The 21,222-nt window shown below is 44.6% G+C and overlaps 1 protein-coding gene across 1 annotated transcript in view; it reads right to left on the bottom strand.

Moving 5' to 3' along the window:
* The window catches only part of UBA7 (ubiquitin like modifier activating enzyme 7), a 1,199,654-nt gene that overhangs the window by 936,484 nt on the left and 241,948 nt on the right, over nt 1-21,222 (bottom strand). Inside the window, exon 14 of the mRNA XM_078661236.1 lies at nt 291-456. Coding sequence (XP_078517362.1) covers nt 291-456 — 166 coding nt within the window. The remainder of the gene's footprint in view (nt 1-290; nt 457-21,222) is intronic.

Raw genomic sequence — 21,222 nt, 5'->3', positions numbered from 1 at the left:
CACAACGCATATACAGAACATTTACCAATACAAAGCATTTTCAGTACATCATCCTAACTTGTGGCAGGAAAGGCAGCAACTGCACTTTAAATTGTATCTACCAAGACAGCTGTTCCTTGCTTTCATATCACTTCCTGTCAGACGTCTCAAAATGGCTGCCCCTTTAGATGTTCTATGCAAAACGTTGAAACAGACGGTTCCAATTGACTTTCTATTGCTGCTGAAGGAGAGCTTCCTGAGCCAAACCACTACTATCTATGCAAACCCTTGCCACCTCTGAAGGTCCTTACGTGCTTCAAAGTTGTCCACAGCGAGGGCTACTCCATCCAGTCCCTCGAAGAACTCTTCGCTGTAAATGTGCTCCGTCTCTGGCGCCACACGGTTCTGATGAGCTGTCACATTGCAGTCCGGGTTCATCTTCCTCGTGGCTCGAGCTGCCGTCTCAGACTTCATCTTCTGCAAAGGGAAGAAAGAGTTGGTAACTGGCCCTGGCATACCTGGAGAGTGGGGGTGAAGGCCTGCGGTTCAGACCTTAGGAGTAGGTCTTGTATTTCAAGAAAAGATGGGTGCACGGCATAAAGACAAAGGGTGGCAAGGCGATTAACCCCTTCAGTGCTAATGACAAGGGTAACTCGTCATGGAGTTTCCATTGATTTCAATGGAAAGTCAATGGAAGTGCCTCAGGTGCCTTAGCAGCCAAGTGGTTAAAGGGCCTGATATTCATGAACATCTCTCAAATATCTTCAAGACGAAATTTAATGTTTGCATGCTGCAGTACAGGGATCATAATCAGCAGCAAACTCAGCTAAGTTAACTCCTCTAATAAAGACCCTGAGTAACAATCGGTCACACTTTAAAAAGTCAAAAATGCTGCCACACAAACAACATCGATCCCTTAACATAACCTAACTAGTGCATCTGTTAAGTGCTTACTAACCCATTAGGAGCATCTTGTTGCTAATGAAAGGTAACATATGTTTATTGTTAGCCAACTCAGTGGTACTCATGGGGTCCATTCGTCATCTGAGCCACCAGACGGTTGACCCTCATTCTCCAAAAGACTGTTTTAAGGTCCCATAAAGAAGCCAGAGTGAAAGTCTACTGAAGTCCATATTCAACACAACTCCCCCTTAACACTGGGTCATAATCGTCCATATCCCCACAGCAAACTCTCCAAATTCTCTAACGTCCTCGTAATTGTTATCACAATTTCCAAGCATATTGTTAAAGGAAATATAATCCCTCAAATTATGGCACAGTTGAGTGTCCAGAGTGAAAACCTCTCCACTAGGAGGAGCCTTCTCTTTAACAATTCTGATTTTGGTCAGATTATGCCCATCTCAAGAGAAATTTGGAGTGGATCAGAGAGAGTAGTTGGAGGCTCTGGCTAATTTAATTGGCTGATCTGAAGCCAATTAGATTGATCAGAATGCTCCTGCAAGAAAACAATAAATATGAAACATGATGGGTTCCAGACATGACGGGTGTGGGATGTTGAAGCAGGTATCTCAGGGTGGCAAAAAGAGCAAGGAGCATGGCATGGATTATTTTAGTAGATGGAAAGGGAATCCCAACCTCACTGATTCCAACTCATTCTCTCGTACGGGAAGAACCTCATAACAATCTTTTTCACCAACCCAGCGGTCTAGTAAATGGGTAAAACAGATCGTGGCAGTCACATGTATGCACAGAGGTCTTCCCACAGAACTTAGAATCACTGGTTAAAGGCAGTGTACCACATGCATGCAATGTAAATAGATCTTTTTTGCAGTTTTATATAGAGCAAACTAGACCCGAAGGTATCAGAACACATTACATGAGCACCAGTTCATTACAGATGGACACATTCTTTTTGTAATTATTCTTTTTTTAGACACGGGGAGATTAAGTGATTTGTCCAGAATCACATGATGTTTGAGCCTCCCGTCAGACTTGAACCTAGCTCCCCAGCTTCAAAGTCCACAGCTCTATCCGTTAAGGCAATGATGCACATATGCCAGGTCCCCCTAAGTAGGTTATTAGTTAAAAGCTCCGGGATCAGTGGCAAGAAAGGATTGCTACATACACAACCATCCAGAGTTATGCCCCAAACATCGCAGATACACTGCCTTGTCTTGGATCCCATTCTAGCCCCGTCCACTGGCTTGATGCCATAAGGATAAACCTAAACCTTGGGCCATCTACCTACCTTCATCTTGGTCCCAGGAGTAGCCACCGAGTGATTCAGGTGTGAATTCAGCCCACAGGAGAGTGTTTCTACAGTGTCTCAGAGAATGTGGAAGAAAGGTTGGCGAACAGTGACTTGAAACTGAATGCCTCCAAGATGGAAATAATACTGCTTGTACCCTAAGTCATGTTTTTTTTTTTTGGTAGTTTTATAAAGTGCTCAGAGTCAATATGTCTGTCTCTTCAGAATGCCACTGTTTGTGGCAATATGTCTGTATGAAGGCAGAGACAAGGAAGATACAGGCCAGTCAGATAGGGCTAGATGTAGGTAATAGGAAATTACCGATTCTAAAATACAGAATTTTACCGATTCGGTATTTTAGAATCGGTAACTCCTATGTAGATAAAAATTTGGTAAAAAATACCGAATCGGTAAGATTCGGTATTTACCGAATCGGTAATTACAGAATTCATATTTGCCATTGATTCCTATGGGCCTGGAGGCCCATAGGAATGAATGTCAATTACCGAATCGGTAATTATCGATTCGGTAAAAATCGGAAAAAGTCAAGGGTGGCAGGGTGTCACTTTGACACCCTGTTGCATCCCTGATTAATGCTGGTGTGCCATGTGGCAGACATACATGCCCTAAGGGCATGTATGTCTGTCACATGGCACAGGGGTAAATGCACATTAATGCATTTACATAGGAATTCTTTATTTACCACCAACTAATAGTTGGTGGTAAATTACGAATTCTTAAAGGCCAGAAGCACTCTTTTAAGTGCCTTCTACATCTAATTTACCGATTCGGTAAATTCCGAATCGGTAAATGTTGAATCGGTATATACCGAATCAACATTTACCGATTCGGAATTTACCGAATCGGTAAATAAGCTTCGTACATTGGAAAAGGCTTTTACCAGTCGGTAACGGCCGGTTTCGGCCGTTACCGACCGGTAAAAGCCTACCTACATCTGGCCCATAGTGGGTAAACCCTTCAGCAGCATTCTTCAGTTGCAGCTCCTGTTCTTGTTCAAGCTCTCAATCGCCTCTCCTCCCACCTTTTATAAAACCATTAAATTACAGTTACTGAACAAGAGAAAAATCTCAGGTTTTTTTCTTGCACACCTTTTAAGTACTACAAGTCTCTCTCGTTAGCTTCATCCCGTGTGTCGGCTCCTGTACTCAAAATGCATTTCAAATTATTTACAACAAACTGTCCTTGAGACTTGAAAGAGATCTTAAAAATAAACCATGTAACTAAATATATGCTGGTCTGCAGTATGTCCTAACACCGCAATCCTGAGTGTTTTTGCTTCGAGGAGAGGTCTCCGATGATGCATCTCAGATGGCAATCGCACCGACAGGAAACCGAGTAGCGTACATTAAACTCATTTGGTTGGCTTGCAAGTGCTTTGGTGATATGCAGGGCCACTGGAACTATGCGATTCTGCGGACGTGGCGTTTTCCACATAAGTCTGGATTTGCCGCAAAATCCTCATCTGATGCATAATTTACAGATTTGAACAAAATTAAATTCTAGTTCAAAAAGATCAAACGTTACCAGAATCAGAGCGACCTGTGCTGCCGCGTAGTGGAAGGCCCTTTCAGTTGCTTATTACTGTATTTGAATGTTAAACTGGTACTAATTAGGTGGAACTTTTGCTCAGACACTAACATCTGAAAAAATGACAAAATGATGAGTAATAGTGTCACAAAAAGGGCTGCGTCAGATTGCAGTATTTGCCTTTTATTGCTGCATCATTTAGTCATCTCCTGCTGCATAATCCCTGTGGCCCTGGTGATATTGTACCATGGTACCTATTAGAAAAGCATCTGACAATACTCTCTCAGGCTGCCATTTCAACCAGCCAGACAACAGCAGCTGGTCGAATCTTAATGTTTAAGCAGAGACCTAACCAAGACCATTTACTCCCACCTACTGTGATATGATCAGAGAAAATAAAATAGACACTGTATAGTGCTATGAAGAATGCTCATGTGAGCTATGCTGCAGAGCATATGGTGGAACTTCTTATTGAGAACTTTGTTATCAATGTTGATTCTGAGCACGTCACACCAAGTCAAATTTATTTTACGCACTTGCATGCTCTGCGCGCTTCTACATCCCCCAAAAACGGAGAGTGGAGCACTGTTTATTTTCCTCTCAAAAAAGGGAACAACTGCAGGAACAATCACACTCCACACTCAAACATAATATGTTTACCTTAAGCCAGTTGCGTGGTAAAGAAGTGGCCGTCTGGTTGTACCATATGCAGAGATAGTGCCAAGAAGTCTTACGTAGTGTCGCCAACAGATATAAACCTCTGCTACATTTAGAAGTAGCAGACTTGGTAGAACAGCAATCAGTACATTCATATTACAAAGCTTCAACAGGGATGGCAGGAGTGTCGAGTTGCACACAAACAAACCCAACACAACACAGGACCAGGATACCTGAACAGCCGCATACACTTTCAACAACCCACTAGACACCGCACATAGTCCCCACATCAGCAAAAGCAAAACTGGTGATAGCTCATTCGCCTACATCCCACCCAAGACATGGAATGACCTCCCTCAAGACATCATAGCCTCCTCCTCCTCAAAAGCAAGGCGGGCAAGGGGAGGGTGGGTGGGTGGGAAAAAAGCAAGGCAAGGGGAGGGTGGGTGGGAAAAAAGCAAGGCAAGGGGAGGGTGGGTGGGAAAAAAGCAAGGCGGGCAAGGGGAGGGTGGGTGGGAAAAAATCAAGGCGGGCATGGGGAGGGTGGGTTGGAAAAAAGCAAGGCGGGCAAGAGGAGGGTGTGTGGGAAAAAGCAAGGCGGGCACGGGGAGGGTGGGTGGGAAAAAGCAAGGCGGGCACGGGGAGGGTGGGTGGGAAAAAGCAAGGCGGGCACGGGGAGGGTGGGTTGGAAAAAGCAAGGCGGGCAAGGGGAGGGTGAGTGGGAAAAAGCAAGGCGGGCAAGGGGTGGGTGGGTGGGAAAATACAAGGCGGGCAAGAGGAGGGTGTGTGGGGAAAAAGCAAGGCGGGCAAGGGGAGGGAAAAAGCAAGATGGGCAAGACTATGGTGGGTGGACAAGGGGAGAGTGGGTGGGAAAAAGCAAGGCAGACAAGGGGAGGGTGGGTGGGAAAAAGCAAGGCAGACAAGGGGAGGGTGGGTGGGAAAAAGCAAGGCAGACAAGGGGAGGGTGGGTGGGAAAAAGCAAGGCAGACAAGGGGAGGGTGGGTGGGAAAAAGCAAGGCACACAAAGGGAGGGTGGGTGGGAAAAAGCAAGGCAGACAAGGGGAGGGTGGGTGGGAAAAAGCAAGGCAGACAAGGGGAGGGTGGGTGGGAAAAAGCAAGGCAGACAAGGGGAGGGTGGGTGGGAAAAAACAAGGCAGTCAAGGGGCGGGTGTGTGGGAAAAAGCAAGGCGGACAAGGGGAGGGTGTGTGGAAAAAGCAAGGCGGACAAGGGGAGGGTGGGCGGGCAAAAGGTAGGCGGACCAGGGGAGGGTGGGCAGGAAAAAGCAAGCTGGACAAGGGGAGGGTGGGCAGTTAAAAAGCAAGGCGGACAAGTTGAGGGTGGACGGGAAGAAGCAAGGCAGACAAGGGGAGGGTGGGCAGGAAGAAGCAACACGGACAAGGGGAGGGTAGGCGGGAAGAAGCAAAATATACAAAGTGAGGGTGGGCGGTTTAGAAGCAGAGCGGACAAGGGGAGGGTGGTCGGGACGAAGCAACACGAGCAAGGGGAGGGTGGGCGGGAAGAAGCAACACGGACAAGGCGAGGGTGGGAGGGAAGAATCAACTCGGACCAGGGGAGGGTGGGCGGGAAGCAACATGGACATGTGAAGGGTGAGAGAGAAGAAGCAACACAGACATGGGGAGGGTGGATGGGAAGAAGCAACACAGACAAGGGGAGGGTGGACGGGAAGAAGCAAAACGGACATGGGGAGGGTGGGCAGGGAGAAGGGCATGATTACATTATTTTACACTTGGAAGTGCGCTGCATGAAAAGGTTTGAAGGCCATTGGAATACCATGACACAGAATGTGTGAGCCATGGGTTTCCATGCATATTTAAGAAATCAGAGAATAAGAAAATATAAAGATAGAAAACATAAAATAACAAATCGAGACTGTGAGGATGGAAGAGAAAGGTGGGAAAGAAAAGTAAGCATGAGAAAAAGAAGAGTAACTACAAAAAGAAAAGAAAGAAGAAGAGTGATAGGATAGAAGGAAGAACTGATGAAAGGAAGGGCGGCTGAAAGAAAGAGGGGATGGACTGGTAAATGCATATAAGGCTGAGAGGATGAAAAGGTGAAAGGAAGTAGTGCTAAAGAGTGAAAGGCTTAATAGGTGAAAGTGTTAGTAGATGGAAGGGCAGACATACAGATGTGTGAAAGAATGGAGGGAGGAAGGATGAATGGCTGCATGATAGACGCATTGATATATGGATTAATGGGTAGAGGGGTGAATGGGAAGGTGGTGGAAATGCCAGAAGGGTGCATGAATATACTGAATGGTGAAAGGATTGATGTACAGAGAGATGGAAGGAGATGGAGGAGAGTTGGAAGGCTAATGAAAGGGTAAACTGAACTATTCTAAGGAAGATCAAGTTTGTTTGTGTTGCACGCTCATGTGATTAATTCAAGGTGGGGCTTTATTTTTCTTATTACTTCCTTGCCAAGACATCTACAAGCTTCTCCTGACTTTAGTTTCTCTCTGCAATACCAAAGTAATAAATATACAAACAAAGAACAGAGATGGAAGGTGAGATCTAGAGGCGGGAGAACTGCAGCAACTATAAAGTCATCATCCCCTTCCTCAACCGAGAGGATTCAAACAAACAGAGTAGCCAAACCAGCACTACAAAAGCTTAACCATACTGTTGCCTTGGCCTGTCTCGACCAAACTTTGCATCTTATCTAGATTAGAGTGCTTGCAAAACCCTGAACCCACCGAGGCTGCATGTGTGCTGGGAGCCCTGAAGGCGTAAGCATGAACATGAGGTAAATATGAGGCAAAATAAACCCTCGCAGCAACACGACAGGACACAGAAAACACCCCAACACTCAAGTTTGAAAACCTGTTTCTCGCGATAGATCAGCTTCGGATTGGCTAAATCTAGGAAATGCAAAGCATAAGTGCAGGAGGCTATCACCCAAAGAAACCAATGAGAGGCAGCTTTCAAATAATGGATCATTAAGTCCCATTTCCTGAAAGCCAATGAGCTGTGATTTAAGCAGCAGAAAAGAGCCAGTAACCTTGAGGGAGATCTCCAGAATGCAACAAATGGTAATTAGGCTAAAAGGGGTGGAAACGGGGCATTGTGTAATGCTGTGTCAATCATGGCTGATCCGCTTGGGGAGAAACACGAGAGATCAGGGGATCCAGCACAGATCGCTAAAAACTAGGTATGGATTGGCATGCTAGTGTGATGGTTAATTTTAAATATCTTGCAAGCATATGCCACACAATAATCTTACAATAAAAATTATTTTAATAATTATTGCACATCATTTTAATACAGCATTATGGATACTTCCTGGTAGGTAGGTTTTCTTATAACAGGTACAGAACCCCTTTTTAGCTTTAATGCATATCACAGGAAAATATGATTCTTATTGGTAAAAAGAAATGCTGCTATTGGTTTTCAATTACTGAAATGAGAAGATCAAGTTTAAACACATAGTGATTAGCAAGACAAATACAAAATGGAAAAAGAATGGAAAAAAGCACTGGCAAATGAATGTATTGGCCCACCTGGCCTGGCACTGAAATGCACTTTTCTTTAGACAGATGTACACATGATGTTATCAGGCAAAATACAGTCACTCAGTGCAAGAGAGAGACAATAGCAGAAGTGGGCTGACCTATTGCCCCATGCTGTGTGCTGTGGTGGGCAAAAACAAAAATTGAATACTAGTTGAACACACAAAAGGATAAATAGGGCTGACCCAAAACCCCACAATTCATGTATATATGTATTTTTTATTTATGAATTACTTTGATGATATGAAGCGGGCGACACAGCTGGCGTCTATGACTCAGGACCACTGTTTGCTCAAGATCAGTAAATATATTTGTGTCTTTGGCTCAGCTTTCAATTTAGATAAAATGTGCTCACTTTGACTTAAATTATTTAATTCAGTAAAAAAGGTTATATTTATTTAAAGTTTAAAAAGTCAATACATTTACAATAGGATAGGAGCCATCACCTGGTAAATTTATTAAGTTAACTTTGGGTTGATAATTTATTCTATGCGGAGGAACGCCTTTTAAAAAAAAAAAACATCCACAGGAACAAGTTGAGGTCCAAAGACTTATCCTTACCCTAGTATAGTCCCCAATGTAATCAACATGTACTCAGCAGTGTCGGGCAGCAGCACCAGTAATAATGTCCTATCAAAGAGGAGGGAAAGGGGCGGGGGTATGAATGGGGTGTACTGGGATGTTCTGTTCCTTAGAGAGAAAAACTGATATACATAGGGAGGAGTCAGATTCTCAATCCTTTTCTACAGGTCCAAGGCAGGTTGGGAGGGCTGAGTAGTATTGGTAATGGTTAGGCCTTTTCTCCTTCACCAAGGAGGACCACGGATACTGTTTATAAAGGTTAGTCTAGATGATCTGCCATTTCCTTGACTCTCCAAAGGTAGCGGTGGCCAAGCTGTCAAGGTTTATTCCTGGTTTGGGTGATGGTAACAATGCACAGAAGTTGTCACACTCAATCCAAGTCTGTGCCAAGCCATAGAAAGTTTGTTTGAAAATGAATACAAAAGCCGTACAGCAATACAGTAATGCATAAGTTAAAATAAAGCCAGATAGTGAAAATTGATGTGCCTGAGATGCGTCCACAAACCATTTTTACAAACAGTAACAAAATGTATGTAGCTAATACATCATTTGGTCGATGCTGTTATACAGGACTGGCATCCAGAGCAATTGGAAGTGTCAACTGCGGGTTATTAACGTGATTACTTCAGTTGTATTCTATGAAACAAAAGAAGGAGTATCCCCAACAGAAAATTTAGCGAAATTCTCTGGAGGGTAGACCTTTTGGCATAAAGGAAAAGTGTATCCTTTTGTTTAAAACCCCTCACTCACCAACCTAGCGGTGACATGCTTCATCATCGGGGTCCACCCTGGTGGCCTAGCATCACCAGGGTGTGCTTCGACACCTGAAATACAGTGGAGCGGGTTGTGACTGTAAGTGCAAAAAATTATGTAAAAAATTGTCCTGGTTTAACTCAAAAATATGATTTTTATTATAGAGCAACTGAACAATGTTAAAAAATAAGTAGTGGCGAGATGCTGGTAGGCAAGTTACGACCAGGTCATCTCTATATGTGTTGGTGTGAATTGGTCAACATGTTTCTACCTATGGGCGAGTGCCCGGTATTCCTCAGGACCAAAAAACAGGTAGACGGAAGGTGTGGGCCCCCTAAAAGGCACACCCTATCCTGATCCCCTGTGGACCCGCTGGCAAATAGCTAGGGGTGTATGCGCTCAATTAAATAAGTGAGCAGGCAGGAAAAAGTTGAAAAACAAGAGACCTGTGGAGAAAGTGGAGGAAAACAAATCTGAATTATAATCATGTTTACTCTCCTGTAACGTAGTGATGTGTCTCTGTGCTGTGAAATGCCATGCCATTGAGGTTTATTTTTAGCCCTACGGGTGAAAAAACGTGATACTAGATATTGCTGGGCACTTATATGGATCAATAGGTGCGTGCATTGCTGCATGCATTATCCTTATCGCGTTCGTATACCGACTTGGTGACGCACTCATCAGTAGGTGCGTGCATTGTTACATGCATACTTGTTTATCGCATATATATCTATATATTCACCATAGTGCGCTGGAATTATTGTTTTAAAGTGACTACAAGGAACTTGTGCCGTAATTAGTGAGCATCATTGTTGCGTAGCGTTCAGGACCGTGAAATGACGTACATGACTAACACACATATAACACTTAAGAGTACACATAGGATTCATGGCGTGAGAAAAGGCTTACTTAATTATGGGCTCTTAGGTGCTTCATCGGGCAGGGCGTAGGCTCTTCACATACGGGCAACATATTCTGCAATGGCGGAATGTAAGGGTAATGAGCAGTGAGCTGTACCAAGTTAGCCCGGTTCGGCGGGGTGAAATGCGCCGTACTACCCCGATCCGTGTCGGGTTCTCAAAAAAGAAAGCGGGTCTACTTACAGTTGGCGAGTGAAAAGGTCACTATGTAACCTACTGCCATTGTCCTCTGCTCGGCTAGTTCTGCCGTGCATTGCGATCTGGGATAAGAGACGTCGGCCACTTCCGGGATGGGCGTGGCTACGTCCCGCAGGGGGGCGTGGCTTAACACGTCATGTGATGTAATGACGTGTCGGGATTCCTGAAGGCAGGGCATAGCAGGCTGAAAGATGATCATGGAGCGTTGTGAAATGCAACGCATGTATATACACGTCACACATTGGAATATTTGAGTTTCCAGAAGGGATGCAGGGCAATACTAGGAAAAATAAAGGGAAAAATAAAAGAGGCTTGTATGCATCCGTTTTTATTGAAAAACGCAAGTCTGATGGCAGTATGAATATCTGGGATGAAAATGTGGTGAAAATGTAGTGCATCCGTTTTTTAATGAAAAACGTAAGTATGATGGCAGAATGAATTTCTGGGAAGAAATATGGTGAAATATAGTGACCTGGAGAAATGTCAATCAAGGTAAAGACAGTGAGTCAGGCACATCCCCAGTGTATTGGGAACTGTGGGGCAAGGAGTGGGTGTCCGGTTAGAGAGCCAATGGCAGAATACCTTGGTACAGGGTTAGTGCCTATAGTTAGAAGGTAATGATATTATTTGAGTACTGTAGCCCATGGAATATTGTCGTTAAGACCCGTCTTGTGGGTGGAAAGTCTGTAGATCCAACGCTGTTCTTTTTCAAAGAGGCGCGCTTGTGCATTAAGACCGGGTTGGATTTGTTCGATAACAGTCCACCTCATATCATTAGGGGTGTGATGCACTGTGAGGAAATGGTCTGTGAGTCTTGTATTGTTTTTTTTTGCATCTAATTGTGCTGCGATGCTCTGATATGCGTTGTTTCACTTTGCGTGCAGTCATTTCTATGTAAGGTATTCCACAGGTACATTTGATCAAGTATATAACGTTGGAACTGTTACAATTTGTATGTGATCTCTGTTGCCAGACTTTTCCGTGTTCTAGGTCCAAAGTCTTCGTGTTGTCAGTGAGGTGGCAGACACTGCAGTCCCCACATCTAAAGTGTCCCGTTACTGGTGGGAGTCCCCATATTGCTGTGATAGTAGGATTGGTGATTGTTGTTGTTGTCTTGGGTCTGGTATTGACCAAACTGTCTTTTAGGCTGCGTGCTTTTTTATAGGAAAAAAGCGGTTTTTCCCATTTGTAGTTGCCAGTGCGAAGTATGGACCAGTGTTTTCTGATGCTTTTGCTCACCTGGTTTGACACTGCATTATATGTTGTGACACATGTGAGTGGGATGTCCTCCTTGTTCTTGGGTGTATCCTCAAGTAGGGCTTGTCGGGGTTGATTCCTTGCTTGCTTCTGACACTTCTTGATAATTTTTTGGGGATAGCCTCGATTCGTTAGTTTCATGGTGAGGTCTTCCGCCTGGTGTTTGTAGGCAGATAATTTGCTGCAGTTTCTTTTTAATCGCAGGTACTGTCCGTAGGGCAAGTTTTCCCTGAGGGGGCGGGGGTGGAAGCTGTCATATCTCAGCAAGTTGTTTTTGGCAGTTGGCTTAAAGTGTGTCTTTGATATCAGGCTGTCATTTTCTCTCTGGATTTCAATGTCCAGGAAGCCCATTTTGTTCTTGTCTATACTGTGTGTAAATCGTAGGTTTGGGTCACAGTTGTTGAGCCAGGTTATGAATGACATTAATGTCTCTTGCGGCCCTTGCCAGATGGTGAAGACATCGTCTATGTATCGTCGCCAAAATTTGATATGGGTACCATAAGGATTGTCAGCTGCCAAGATGAATTTTTGTTCAAAGTCATAGACGTAGAGCCCCGCTACACTGGGGGCAAAAACACTGCCCATAGATGTACCCCCTACTTGGAGGTACAGGGAACCCTCATATTCAAAAAAAATTATTTTGAGGGCGAGAATTGCGCATTGTATGATGAATTCTTTGGGGGTGCGGTAGTTCCACTCAGAATTGTCAAGTGTTTTCTTCAGTACGTTGATGGTAGCATCTTGTGGTATGTTGGTGTAAAGACTTTTTATGTCGAAGCTTACAAGGATATAGTCTTCTTCTACTTTGATGTTTTCCAGAAGTGTTAGTAGACTTTTTGTGTCTCTCAGGTATGTAGATGTGCCCTGTACGATGGTTTTCAGAAAGAAGTCACAACATCTTGACAGGGGTTCTAGAAGTGACCCTATACCTGATACGATTGGTCTACCAGGGGGAGGAAGTTTGCCTTTATGCATCTTGGGGACCACATAGAAATATGGAATCTTGCCCTCTGTTTTGCTTAGGTAGTCTGCTTCCTGTTTGGAGATGTGGCCTGTGGTCTCTGCTGTTTTCACCATATTGGTAATTTCGATACGCAGGTCTTCGGTTGGGTCCGTTAGTAGTTTTTGATAGTTTTTTGTGTCTCCTAGCAGGCGTTTGCATTCAGCATCGTAGTCACTTTTGTTCATTACTACTAGGCCTCCGCCTTTGTCGGCTGGTTTGATTATTATGTTGTCATCACTTTTCAAGTCTGACATTGCTTTGTTCTCAGCTCTGCTGTTGTTTTGATACTGCCCAGTGCATGTTAAGGCTTCTATGTCATTAAATACAGCCTGTTCGAAGGTGCTAATTTCCACCAGAACTGAGTGTGGTGGAGGTGTGAAGGTCGATCGTGATCTGAGACCTGTTTCGTTGATGATTTCATTAGAGTCATCCGTGATGTTTTTCTCAAAAAATGCTTTCAGCTTGAGTTTGCGGAAGAAAGAAGCTAGTTCGCAATGTAATTTGAACTTGTCAAGAGCCGCAGTGGGCACAAAGCCTAGTCCCTTGTTAAGGACATTAGATTCTGTGGTTGTGAATATACGTGAGGATAGGTTTGTTACTAACTCCTCGCATTGCTGGGGCCTGCTTTGTTCGCTCCCTACTTGCTCCTGGTGATGCTGCCCGTTGTGTCTTCCTCCTCCCAGTGGACGTTGTTCCCTCGTTTGTTGCGTCCTCTTCCGCGCCTGCCTCTGTTCTGAAAAGGAGGACGGAATTGGTTTTGTGGAAAGGGGAATTGTTGGAAGGGTGGTTGCCATCCATACATGGGGAACTGCGGTGGTTGTTGGAATGGATTTACCGGTGGGTGTTGAAAAGGGTGTTGGAGAGGGTGGTTGTATTGTGGCCACTGGTAATGTCCTCTGTATGCGCCTTGCTGTCTTTGTCTTGTTGTCCCATTATTGGATCCACCACTGCTGTTAGAACTATTGGAGGTATTACTTGAGACATCAGAGTCTTGGTCTGGTGCTCCCGTTGTTTTGTACTCTGGGTCAGAATAAGGATAGACCTTCACGAATGAGAATTTCTTAAGGTCTTTTTGAAACTTTTGGGCCTTTTGTTGCGTGAGGTTTTCCCGGTATTCATTTATTTCTTTGTTCAGGTCATCCAGTTTTTTCTTATAGCCGGTGATACTGGCTTTTATTTGAGTTTCTGTGACCTGGATCTCTATCTGGATCTTTTCTGAGAGGCGTATGGCTGTTTTGAGGATCAATATGATCCAGTCGTGCGTGCAGTGCCACGCAATGAGGGCCCAGTCTTTTCTAAATTCCGCATCATCCAGAAAAATACGTGGAGCGTTTGTGACTAATAGGCCCTTTGGGGCTATATTGTTGGTGACATACTCCTTCAGTATTGTCCCATGTAAGATAGTTCTTATTCGGTTTCGCTTCATTTCCGTCAGCTTTTCCCACTCGGATGTTTGAGAGATGGTGTTGCTAATGTTGGCATCAGCAAAGACGTTAAGGTCACTCATAATAGAGTCTATTTCTTCCGTGGAATAAGTTAGGCAAGGGTTCTCAGCCATGTTGGCCGTAATATGTACTCTGTGGTGTTCTATAGTGTGAAATGCACTCTCGCAGCTGTGCGCTGCCGGGAATTTTGAAATCAAAAAGAGAGCAAGGGATTTGTCCACTAACAAGTGGGACCGAGATTACTCCTATTCCCCTGGTAGGAATTCTATGAAACAAAAGAAGGAGTATCCCCAACAGAAAATTTAGCGAAATTCTCTGGAGGGTAGACCTTTTGGCATAAAGGAAAAGTGTATCCTTTTGTTTAAAACCCCTCACTCACCAACCTAGCGGTGACATGCTTCATCATCGGGGTCCACCCTGGTGGCCTAGCGTCACCAGGGTGTGCTTCGACACCTGAAATACAGTGGAGCGGGTTGTGACTGTAAGTGCAAAAAATTATGTTAAAAATTGTCCTGGTTTAACTCAAAAATATGATTTTTATTATAGAGCAACTGAACAATGTTAAAAAATAAGTAGTGGCGAGATGCTGGTAGGCAAGTTACGACCAGGTCATCTCTATATGTGTTGGTGTGAATTGGTCAACATGTTTCTACCAATGGGGGAGTGCCCGGTATTCCTCAGGACCAAAAAACAGGTAGACGGAAGGTGTGGGCCCCCTAAAAGGCGCACCCTATCCTGATCCCCTGTGGACCCGCTGGCAAATAGCTAGGGGTGTATGCGCTCAATTAAATAAGTGAGCAGGCAGGAAAAAGTTGAAAAACAAGAGACCTGTGGAGAAAGTGGAGGAAAACAAATCTGAGTTATGATCATGTTTACTCTCCTGTAACGTAGTGATGTGTCTCTGTGCTGTGAAATACCATGCCATTGAGGTTTATTTTTAGCCCTCCGGGTGAAAAAACGTGATACTAGATATTGCTGGGCACTTATATGGATCAATAGGTGCGTGCATTGCTGCATGCATTATCCTTATCGCGTTCGTATACCAACTTGGTGACGCACTCATCAGTAGGTGCGTGCATTGTTACATGCATACTTGTTTATCGCATATATATCTATATATTCACCATAGTGCGCTGGAATTATTGTTTTAAAGTGACTACAAGGAACTTGTGCCGTAATTAGTGAGCATCATTGTTGCGTAGCGTTTAGGACCGTGAAATGACGTACATGACTAACACACATATAACACTTAAGAGTACACATAGGATTCATGGCGTGAGAAAAGGCTTACTTAATTATGGGCTCTTAGGTGCTTCATCGGGCAGGGCGTAGGCTCTTCACATACGGGCAACATATTCTGCAATGGCGGAATGTAAGGGTAATGAGCAGTGAGCTGTACCAAGTTAGCCCGGTTCGGCGGGGTGAAATGCGCCGTACTACCCCGATCCGTGTCGGGTTCTCAAAAAAGAAAGCGGGTCTACTTACAGTTGGCGAGTGAAAAGGTCAGTATGTAACCTACTGCCATTGTCCTCTGCTCGGCTAGTGCTGCTGTGCATTGCGATCTGGGATAAGAGACGTCGGCAACTTCCGGGATGGGCGTGGCTACGTCCCGCAGGGGGCGTGGCTTAACACGTCATGTGATCTAATGACGTGTCGGGATTCCTGAAGGCAGGGCATAGCAGGCTGAAAGATGATCATGGAGCGTTGTGAAATGCAACGCATGTATATACACGTCACACATTGGAATATTTGAGTTTCCAGAAGGGATGTAGGGCAATACTAGGAAAAATAAAGGGAAAAATAAAAGAGGCTTGTATGCATCCGTTTTTATTGAAAAACGCAAGTCTGATGGCAGTATGAATATCTGGGATGAAAATGTGGTGAAAATATAGTGCATCCGTTTTTTAATGAAAAACGTAAGCATGATGGCAAAATGAATTTCTGGGAAGAAATATGGTGAAATATAGTGACCTGGAGCAATGTCAATCAAGGTAAAGACAGTGAGTCAGGCACATCCCCAGTGTATTGGGAACTGTGGGGCAAGGAGTGGGTGTCCGGTTAGAGAGCCTATGGCAGAATACCTTGGTACAGGGTTAGTGCCTATAGTTAGAAGGTAATGATATTATTTGAGTACTGTAGCCCATGGAATATTGTCGTTAAGACCCGTCTTGTGGGTGGAAAGTCTGTAGATCCAACGCTGTTCTTTTTCAAAGAGGCGCGCTTGTGCATTAAGACCGGGTTGGATTTGTTCGATAACAGTCCACCTCATATCATTAGGGGTGTGATGCACTGTGAGGAAATGGTCTGTGAGTCTTGTATTGTTTTTTTTGCATCTAATTGTGCTGCGATGCTCTGATATGCGTTGTTTCACTTTGCGTGTAGTCATTCCTATGTAAGGTATTCCACAGGTACATTTGATCAAGTATATAACGTTGGAACTGTTACTATTTGTATGTGATCTCTGTTGCCAGACTTTTCCGTGTTCTAGGTCCAAAGTCTTCGTGTTGTCAGTGAGGTGGCAGACACTGCAGTCCCCACATCTAAAGTGTCCCGTTACTGGTGGGAGTCCCCATATTGCTGTGATAGTAGGATTGGTGATTGTTGTTGTTGTCTTGGGTCTGGTATTGACCAAACTGTCTTTTAGGCTGCGTGCTTTTTTATAGGAAAAAAGCGGTTTTTCCCATTTGTAGTTGCCAGTGCGAAGTATGGACCAGTGTTTTCTGATGCTTTTGCTCACCTGGTTTGACACTGCATTATATGTTGTGACACATGTGAGTGGGATGTCCTCCTTGTTCTTGGGTGTATCCTCAAGTAGGGCTTGTCGGGGTTGATTCCTTGCTCGCTTCTGACACTTCTTGATAATTTTTTGGGGATAGCCTCGATTCGTTAGTTTCATGGTGAGGTCTTCCGCCTGGTGTTTGTAGTCAGATAATTTGCTGCAGTTTCTTCTTAATCGCAGGTACTGTCCGTAGGGCAAGTTTTCCCTGAGGGGGCGGGGGTGGAAGCTGTCATATCTCAGCAAGTTGTTTTTGGCAGTTGGCTTAAAGTGTGTCTTTGATATCAGGCTGTCATTTTCTCTCTGGATTTCAATGTCCAGGAAGACCATTTTGTTCTTGTCTATACTGTGTGTAAATCGTAGGTTTGGGTCACAGTTGTTGAGCCAGGTTATGAATGACATTAATGTCTCTTGCGGCCCTTGCCAGATGGTGAAGACATCGTCTATGTATCGTCGCCAAAATTTGATATGGGTACCATAAGGATTGTCAGCTGCCAAGATGAATTTTTGTTCAAAGTCATAGACGTAGAGCCCCGCTACACTGGGGGCAAAAACACTGCCCATAGATGTACCCCCTACTTGGAGGTACAGGGAACCCTCATATTCCCAAAAATTTCTTTTGAGGGCGAGAATTGCGCATTGTATGATGAATTCTTTGGGGGTGCGGTAGTTCCACTCAGAATTGTCAAGTGTTTTCTTCAGTACGTTGATGGTAGCATCTTGTGGTATGTTGGTGTAAAGACTTTCTATGTCGAAGCTTACAAGGATATAGTCTTCTTCTACTTTGATGTTTTCCAGATCCAGACAAATTGTAACAGTTCCAACGTTATATACTTGATCAAATGTACCTGTGGAATACCTTACATAGGAATGACTACACGCAAAGTGAAACAACGCATATCAGAGCATCGCAGCACAATTAGATGCAAAAAAAACAATACAAGACTCACAGACCATTTCCTCACAGTGCATCACACCCCTAATGATATGAGGTGGACTGTTATCGAACAAATCCAACCCGGTCTTAATGCACAAGAGCGCATCTTTGAAAAAAAACAGCGTTGGATCTACAGACTTTCCACCCACAAGACGGGTCTTAACGACAATATTCCATGGGCTACAGTACTCAAATAATATCATTACCTTCTAACTATAGGCACTAACCCTGTACCAAGGTATTCTGCCATTGGCTCTCTAACCGGACACCCACTCCTTGCCCCACAGTTCCCAATACACTGGGGATGTGCCTGACTCACTGTCTTTACCTTGATTGACATTGCTCCAGGTCACTATATTTCACCATATTTCTTCCCAGAAATTCATTCTGCCATCATGCTTACGTTTTTCATAAAAAAACGGATGCACTATATTTTCACCACATTTTCACCACATTTTCATCCCAGATATTCATACTGCCATCAGACTTGCGTTTTTCAATAAAAACGGATGCATACAAGCCTCTTTTATTTTTCCCTTTATTTTTCCTAGTATTGCCCTACATCCCTTCTGGAAACTCAAATATTCCAATGTGTGACGTGTATATACATGCGTTGCATTTCACAACGCTCCATGATCATCTTTCAGCCTGCTATGCCATGCCTTCAGGAATCCCGACACGCCATTACATCACATGACGTGTTAAGCCACGCCCCCCTGCGGGACGTAGCCACGCCCATCCCGGAAGTGGCCGACGTCTCTTATCCCAGATCGCAATGCACGGCAGCACTAGCCGAGCAGAGGACAATGGCAGTAGGTTACATACTGACCTTTTCACTCGCCAACTGTAAGTAGACCCGCTTTCTTTTTTGAGAACCCGACACGGATCGGGGTAGTACGCCGCATTTCACCCCGCCGAACCGGGCTAACTTGGTACAGCTCACTGCTCATTACCCTTACATTCCGCCATTGCAGAATATGTTGCCCGTATGTGAAGAGCCTACGCCCTGCCCGATGAAGCACCTAAGAGCCCATAATTAAGTAAGCCTTTTCTCACGCCATGAATCCTATGTGTACTCTTAAGTGTTATATGTGTGTTAGTCATGTACGTCATTTCACGGTCCTGAACGCTACGCAACAATGATGCTCACTAATTACGGCGCAAGTTCCTTGTAGTCACTTTAAAACAATAATTCCAGCGCACTATGGTGAATATATAGATATATATGCGATAAACAAGTATGCATGTAACAATGCACGCACCTACTGATGAGTGCGTCACCAAGTCGGTATACGAACGCGATAAGGATAATGCATGCAGCAATGCACGCACCTATTGATCCATATAAGTGCCCAGCAATATCTAGTATCACGTTTTTTCACCCGGAGGGCTAAAAATAAACCTCAATGGCATGGTATTTCACAGCACAGAGACACATCACTACGTTACAGGAGAGTAAACATGATCATAACTCAGATTTGTTTTCCTCCACTTTCTCCACAGGTCTCTTGTTTTTCAACTTTTTCCTGCCTGCTCACTTATTTAATTGAGCGCATACACCCCTAGCTATTTGCCAGCGGGTCCACAGGGGATCAGGATAGGGTGCGCCTTTTAGGGGGCCCACACCTTCCGTCTACCTGTTTTTTGGTCCTGAGGAATACCGGGCACTCGCCCATAGGTAGAAACATGTCGACCAATTCACACCAACACATATAGAGATGACCTGGTCGTAACTTGCCTACCAGCATCTCGCCACTACTTATTTTTTAACATTGTTCAGTTGCTCTATAATAAAAATCATATTTTTGAGTTAAACCAGGACAATTTTTAACATAATTTTTTGCACTTACAGTCACAACCCGCTCCACTGTATTTCAGGTGTCGAAGCACACCCTGGTGACGCTGGGCCACCAGGGTGGACCCCGATGATGAAGCATGTCACCGCTAGGTTGGTGAGTGAGGGGTTTTAAACAAAAGGATACACTTTTCCTTTATGCCAAAAGGTCTACCCTCCAGAGAATTTCGCTAAATTTTCTGTTGGGGATACTCCTTCTTTTGTTTCATAGAATTCCTACCAGGGGAATAGGAGTAATCTCGGTTCCACTTGTTAGTGGACAAATCCCTTGCTCTCTTTTTGATTTCAAAAATACTTCAGTTGTATGCCAAAATAAAAAGGGAAGGGCTATCGACTGATTTAGCCATTCCAAAATATCGACTACTAATATATCATCATGGTAAGCAAATATAGGGAAGTATAGATTTACTAATCTTAACTCCACATCTACCTACCTTGATAATATAGTGCAAGTCGATATAGGTGCAGGTCGATTATAAAAACTACATATGGTTAGTACCACAAAGTTTACAGCAAGACAGCCTACAATGGACAACAAAGTATATTTTGCTGTCAGCCACGTCTAGCGCAGCTAAGAGAACGCGGCTAAATGTGGCTCATGAAGTTTGACTGCCTCTAATAAGTTTTGAGCCAAAAGTTCAACACATTCTGGGTGACAGATTGAGCTTCTGTGAGCTGTTTTTAGTTGAGGTTCACAGTCTACACTGGCTTCTGGTTGTCACTTGAGGCTACTGCATAGACTGCATAGGCCAGTAACTTCACATTTTTTTATAGCGAGAACTCGAGCAAAGGTATTAGAGCGCTTTACATGAGCACCAATTACATCACACATGGGCACGTTCATTTTTTGGTAGGCACGGGTAGAGAAGTGATTTGCCCAGAATCACAAGATGTTGAGTCAACACCGAGACTCGAACCTGGTTCCCCAGCTCTAAAAGCTGCAGCGCCAGCTCGGGCCTTTACACCACATGCTCTGCTCATGTCGACTACAGTCTTACTGGTTGGAACCCCTCCAAGGCCACGTTTCCTAATTATTGCCTTGACACCGACAGAGTGTAGGACATGGGAGTTGTCTGCAAGAGCAGAACCTCACTCCACTCGGCTGCCAGCCCTCTCAGCAAGAGTGGCAGCCAGCCTCAGTGAGGGGAGGTTCCCATCACCTCTGCTCCTAACCAGGAGAGGGCACAGAGCAGGGCCGCGGGGAAGGTGAGGGCCGGGGGGGAGTCACCGGGGGAGCGTTTCAGGGCGCGCGTTAGCAGTCCTAATTTTCCCTTGAACAAACTCTGGAATTCTAGTATCTCCACCTAAAAACACAGAGCCCGGGAAGAGGACCTTGGGCAGTCACTCTATCAGACCAGGGGAGGCGGCTGCCAATGACAGACCCTCCTGCCTGCAGGAGACCGTGACCGGCACTTAGCTGCGCGTATCAGGAGATAAGGACACTCGTGATTCGCAAGCATGAACAGAAGGACAAAGCTCCGCCCGCCCCCATTTGTGTTTACGTCCGTCAGAGTTTGGCCTTTCATAACCTCGGAGAAAATCAATCATCCCGGGAGCCTCTCTCCCCCGACGTTAC

The sequence above is a fragment of the Lissotriton helveticus genome, chromosome 9 (genome assembly GCF_964261635.1).
Source record: "Lissotriton helveticus chromosome 9, aLisHel1.1, whole genome shotgun sequence".
Lineage (NCBI taxonomy): Eukaryota > Metazoa > Chordata > Amphibia > Caudata > Salamandridae > Lissotriton > Lissotriton helveticus.
The sequence above is the reverse complement of the archived record's forward strand: the minus strand, read 5'-3'. Positions and strand labels throughout refer to the sequence as shown.